The following is a 6,000-nucleotide window of genomic DNA, read 5'->3' as shown; positions in this document are numbered from 1 at the left end:
GAGATAATTAGGCTTTAAAATCCCAGCATTTTGGCTGGAGGGTCACTTTTTTTTGTCCTGTCTTATGTGATTATTGCCTTAAGTATTCAGATGGTTTTCTTGGGTATTTCAAAGAGAGATCCAACCACATTCATTCTTGGCAATCTACTTCTTTCAAGTTTTTCATATGCCGTTTTTTAATCCAACTCTCAAATTGAAAATCATCAGATGTTTTTAGAAATGGTTAAAAAAGTGTTTTGGATATTTGGGGAGCCTATTTTTTATGGAGACAGTCCACTACTCTGTTTTGTCTTTGGTCAAAAATGGAAAACAAAATGTTAAAAAAACCTGATACAACTACAGTGTGAATCCTAAACAAACTGATCACACCAAATAAACAATAAAAATGATTATACTGACTTCTTTATATTAAAAAACAAACAAAACAAAGGTTAAAGGTTTCTGATCCAAAAATCAAAAGTGTTTTCCCCTTCACAATCATATTCCACCCACAGGTGGTTTTCACTTTCACATTGTCTGTTTAAGACCTCTCCTCTTCTCAGGACCGTGTGGGCGTGTACAAACTGGCCTCGCTCTCGTTAGTTTTGTTGCACCACTTATTGCTGCTAAGATTTGTTTCAAACACTAACCACAGAAAGGCAGATAGGGAGGGAGAGACAGATGTTGAGGCGATGGAGTTAATTACTCAGCAACACCTACATCCTGTCCTTCACCCAGCAGATGATCTGCAGTCAGTGTTTGGAGTGCATGTGCCGAGGCACTTCAAAATTCTAATTACTGGGCTGGCCTCGGTTCATTGTATCCCACATGCTCAGGCCACAGCAAATTGGGCTTAGATTTCCAGATTTTTTTTCATCTTTTTGTATGACCTGAACTGACTCAAAATCCATTCCCATTTTTATTTTGTATGTGTACAACTCACCTCTAGTTTCTGGGCCTTGTCCCTGCTGAGGGGTTCCAGGGGAAAGCTGAGGTTGTTGGCCTCAGCCATTGAGCGCAGGTCAAAGTAAGTAGACACTGGACCGGGCCGTTGCATGTTGAACTGCAGCAGCTCCAGAAACTGACGCTGCCAGCTCACTTATCCTTTTGAGAGAGAGAGAGAGACAATGTGTGAGTTGAGAGGCAAACCCTCTGACAAGCTTTAAACAAATCTGATATTTAGCTTGGAATCAGACTTGGTTGAGACTGAAATAAGGTTAACAGTTAGGTTAGGTTAACAGATTGGTGAAATTGAATTCTCTCTCTACAAATAAAATCTGTATAGAGACACTGAAGAGGAGACACAGAGACTAGAGAGTGAGTGCTCAGGAGACCATCCTGGCAAATCCATCACCTCACACAGACGGTGGGTGTTATTTTCACATGCACAGCGCCAGTACACATACACCAAGTAAATCCCCAGCACACCCACCACCAAACCTAAAACATAAGCCTTTCCTCATCCTGAAAGCGAGTGATATCTTAGCAAAAATGGCTCGGAGCATTATGTATAAAAAAGGATATTAATCCCACATCCTGAAAATGCCATTCATCTTGCACACAGCTCTGTGATCTCTTCTGCAGCGCGCTGACAGACGCTTTCATCTGTTTGTCTTCAGTCTTGACCGATTCCTTCTGCATTGTAACCTGCATAAGAAGCACTACCCATCTCTTCTCCCTAGCCTTTGTTCCCCACCCACGCACATTTACAGGCATGCAGCAACAGACGAGCTAAATTTAGACTCCGCTGCAGCCAAACTCTGCCTAATAATGCTGCTTCTTTTTTATCTCGTCGTGGCACTCATTCAGTTATTCTCATCCATTTCTTTGTGTTTCTCCGCTCCTCACAATTCTTCCCAGAGTGCCCTGCAGTTATTTCAGTCACCCTTGAGTCTGTTGGGGGTGGAAAGGGGAATTCTGCAGGCTAGGTTCCTGAGCACGGATTTATAAAAGACTAAAATTGATCTTCAGGGGAAATCTCCGGTCAAGCACTGAGTCAGTGTCTGGTAAACTGCCATATGGGAGCACAGCAGAACTACATGCTGGGCTCCTCATATTGGAGTGAGTCCCAAACAGGTGGATTACAGTCACTGCTCTGTAAAATCTGAGCCCAAGGACAAGAATATACAGCCCCTGGTGCAGTACAGTGTGAATGCAGTGGAGGTCAGAGGTCGCGGCAGTGGCAACACGTCTGCAGCATCATGTTCCCCCTCAGAATAAGCCAGCCAAGATTCCTGTGGCTTTAAGACGGATGTGGTATATAGGACAGAGGGGTTGGTCCTCATGCTCAAGATCCCCTGCCTTACACTTGGCATTGTTTGTTTAATTTGTAATTGAAGATGATGTTGTCTTACGGTAATAAAGAAGAGGGAAAAATATTCAATCTAATGCTATTATCTGATATCTGAACCTTTTTAATCAAACCTGATCCAGTAAAAGCCAAGTATCTCTTGTTGTCAGCTTGTTTTAAACTAATAAACCAGCCTGTTATGGCCTATATGCATAAGTCTTGCTCTAAAAGGGAGACAACATCGAATTAAGTCACAATACTTTATCATAAGGCTGATGTATTTAAGTGAGCCAACCTACCGTACCGTGGACAAATGCAAGAGCCACAACAAAAGACAGTCACGGGGGTCAGACAAATTGGGTGGCTGCTCTAAGCATGTACAGACCACCATACATGTGACTCTCAACACCTCTTGAACCCAGTCTGACCCCACAAACACAGACTATTCTCAGCATGGAACGACCCTGAATGAGTGAAGATGGGTATGGTAGTAGTAGTAGGAATGGTGAATAACAATGGATGCCAAGTAAGGTCAACAGCCATGTTTTAAGTTCTACAGAGAGCTGAATTAATGGATTTATTTTTTTACAACATTTTCAACAAAAAAAAGACAAATATTCACTGAACAAATATGAACATTTGCTGGGTTTTCTTTGTTTTCTATGACAATGAAATAAATATTTTTGAGGGACTGTTCATCAAACTAATATGAAGATGCTTTAGACCGAACACTCTTTGGTTCTTTGCCTCACTGAATTCTTTTTTTTATATATTTAGCAACAACCAGAGCAACAATTTGAGAAAATATACTACAGTATGTGCTCCTGATGATTCTGCACCTCCCACAGAAGGACACTGGTTTCATTTTGAGAGAGCTGCTAGAACTATTTTCAATCATAAGATCACTGAAGTTTCCAAGGACAGGAAAATAAGTCAGGTGATTGGTGATGCCAGCTCCTTCCAGAATTTGGGTGGTAATAGGAGAAATAATGCATTGTCACAGTTTCCAACAATGCACCTGTTGTGCAGCACATTTCCGGCAAAGTCTGTCAGTCATAAAAACAGATATTCAGATATATCATATATTTTATCAGGACTTATAGGACTATTATTGGAGTGAGGTGCTCTGTGGTTTTTTAAAATGCTTGTATTGGATGCTTGGATTGAAAATATTTTAAAAATCATCTCTGCAAATGTCTTATGAGGAAGAAAGTGCATTCAACACATTTGTTAGACCTCAAGGATTCACACAATAGGTTTTGGTGAGTAACACTGAACCCAGATAATTATTGGCTCTCACACAAGCTTTGAACTCAAGTTATCAACTGTAACTGCCAATTTATTTATCTGTTTTTATGTTCTCAGTAGATGCAATTAAAATGAAGGATATTGGTTATTAACTGTGAGTAAAATTACATTTTCAGTGCAGTAATAATAGAACACATATCCTGCCCCTTCATAACACAGAAACATAATTATCTTGACAAATGCATGCTCAATAATTGTTGTAATGCAGGAGGAAATGGAACTGGTTAAAAATAAGACACTTCAGGAACAAAACAGTGTAAATTAGCCACATGTGTGTTAATAACCACTGGCTCCAGCTGCTAACAAGCATGGCTGAACTCACTCTATAGGCCTTTCTGTTATGTGTATTATCTTTCATATCAGTAAAATGCAATACATTGGCTGTGTGGCCAACAAACTCACATGTCCTCCACAGTGATATCCTTGAGAATTTGGCAGTAGTCGACGTTCCAGACCGCCTGGTCGTCCCAGACCTTAGATGCTAGGAGGATGGCTCCTAACACAATGCGCTTCCAGTTGGCAGGGCAAATGTTGATCTCAGCGTAGGTTAGGAGCCTCTCCAAATACACCTTGGACAAAGACATGAGTCGCATGTAAGATCCCTGTGGACTCAATATAATGAACACAATAATAAAACAACAACATAACAGAATCTTGTATTAATGTTTTATCCATAACTTATGTAATTAGCATGTCCTCACGTTTGTTTCAGTGTTTAATTAGCCTCTGCTCTCCCTGACTGCATTCATTTGCAGAGTTAGTTTGTTATTTTCCTGTTTTGTAACCTCCTGCCTTCTCCTCCTCCTCCAGGTAAAAGACACAATAACAAGATGTCAGAAGCTGATGAAATCCAGCTTCCCTGGAGCTCGCTCATTAAAATATATATGTGGATCGAAACACTCCATCGCTCTGCCTCCCTCTCCAATCCAATTTCTATCTTTCTCTCTTTCTCAGCAGCCAGAATTCCCACAGTCTACAGATCACAAAGCACACTGAGCCTGCAGGCACCTGTTCCTTACAAGTTAGAATACTTGTACAGAAGCGGATTCTTCTGATCCATTGATCATCACTTTGTTAGAAAGAGAGAATGCATTCTATTTGATTTTATAGTGGCTGTCAAGCATGAAAGCAGCAGTGATCTGCTGCATGGAGACAACTTCATGTCTAGGTTACTAATGGAAGCTACAATATACCTTTATAGTTTTCTCATAAGAGCTCATTTATCTCCCATTACACACTCCCAAATAATACAGTACATGTGCAGTTTTAAACAACCTCTCTCTGTAATAAGTACGCAAACATAAACATGTCATCTTCTTAGTTTTCACCTTTTTGTACATGTCTCGTTTTTCCAGCCTTTTTAAAATGTAGTTTTAGTGTTCAGTATGCATTTGGTAATTTTAATAGATATTTTACTTCAGTATACTTCAGTTTGTACCAGATATGGTCTAATACAACAACAAATGTTGTTTCTATTTTCCATAAATAACATTTACTGCTGACTCAACTGAATTTAGACCAGTAACAGAAGCTTTAAGCTTTGAAAACTGTCATTTCAGATGACAAGTCTGACAAAAAAAGTGGAATATACAGTGAATTCAAGTTATTATAATTCTGTCTGAATCTGCACAGTGGCAGAACTGTCAGCATTATGTGACTTAAAAACCTGAACAGAATTATAGAGGACTGCTGGAAAAGTAGACAGTCATCTGTTACATGATGATTATTTCCATTTAAGTACCAGACAAATAATCACACTTTGTGGTTCAGACAAATGAAGAGGCAGAGAGAAGAGAGATGTTGCATTTTTACCGTGTTTGACTTGACCACTAGCTCAGCTCAGGTGGATAATTGGACAAGTCATGTTGGGTTGGGCTTTGTGCCTACAGGCAATGCTAACCTATGTCTGTTCTGGCCCAGAGCTCGCCAAGACACCAAATATCTATACTCATCTGGAAACAGGCAGCAGCAACAGAACTGAAGAAAACCTGCCTGAAATGAGAGCCAGACCACATGCTGAGCAATATGAATGCAACAGCACTGACAGAAAACTATACAAACAAGCACAACATAGAATCCAGAGGCAGTGTAGTGTGTGGCAAACAGTAGCGTGTCTCCAACCAGATCGAATGATTTCATTTGTGATTCTTGGGGCGATGTCACAGATGAGGTTCGGTACCAGACACAGAAACTGGTCTCCGTGAAGCTCAAATATTCAGCTAACCTCAGACTCATTTCTGAAACAACATATTTTTATTTCACATTTCACATTTATTAATCATAACAATGGGAAGCCAAAGCATCAAGCACTTGTTTTTTAAGTTTGTGGTTCACTCGGTTAAATAGAGGAATCGTTTAGTGACCACATTATTGACTGGTGGTTGTTTGAACTACTATACACAGTTAGTCAGCATCCCAAGTTT

At 40.0% G+C, this 6,000-nt stretch overlaps 1 protein-coding gene across 2 annotated transcripts in view; it reads right to left on the bottom strand.

Moving 5' to 3' along the window:
* Nucleotides 1-6,000, bottom strand: part of LOC118321548 (cyclin-Y-like) — a 38,360-nt gene that overhangs the window by 4,219 nt on the left and 28,141 nt on the right. For both annotated transcript variants that reach the window (XM_035652914.1, XM_035652922.1), the window contains 3 exons: nucleotides 3,980-4,146; nucleotides 1,606-1,611; nucleotides 923-1,073 (listed from right to left, as the gene is read on the bottom strand). In XM_035652914.1, the coding sequence (XP_035508807.1) occupies nucleotides 923-1,073; nucleotides 1,606-1,611; nucleotides 3,980-4,146 (324 nt within the window). The remainder of the gene's footprint in view (nucleotides 1-922; nucleotides 1,074-1,605; nucleotides 1,612-3,979; nucleotides 4,147-6,000) is intronic.

This window comes from Morone saxatilis, unplaced genomic scaffold (genome assembly GCF_004916995.1).
Source record: "Morone saxatilis isolate NCDOM2014 unplaced genomic scaffold, NCSU_SB_2.0 Contig0, whole genome shotgun sequence".
Taxonomy (NCBI): domain Eukaryota; kingdom Metazoa; phylum Chordata; class Actinopteri; family Moronidae; genus Morone; species Morone saxatilis.
The sequence above is the reverse complement of the archived record's forward strand: the minus strand, read 5'-3'. Positions and strand labels throughout refer to the sequence as shown.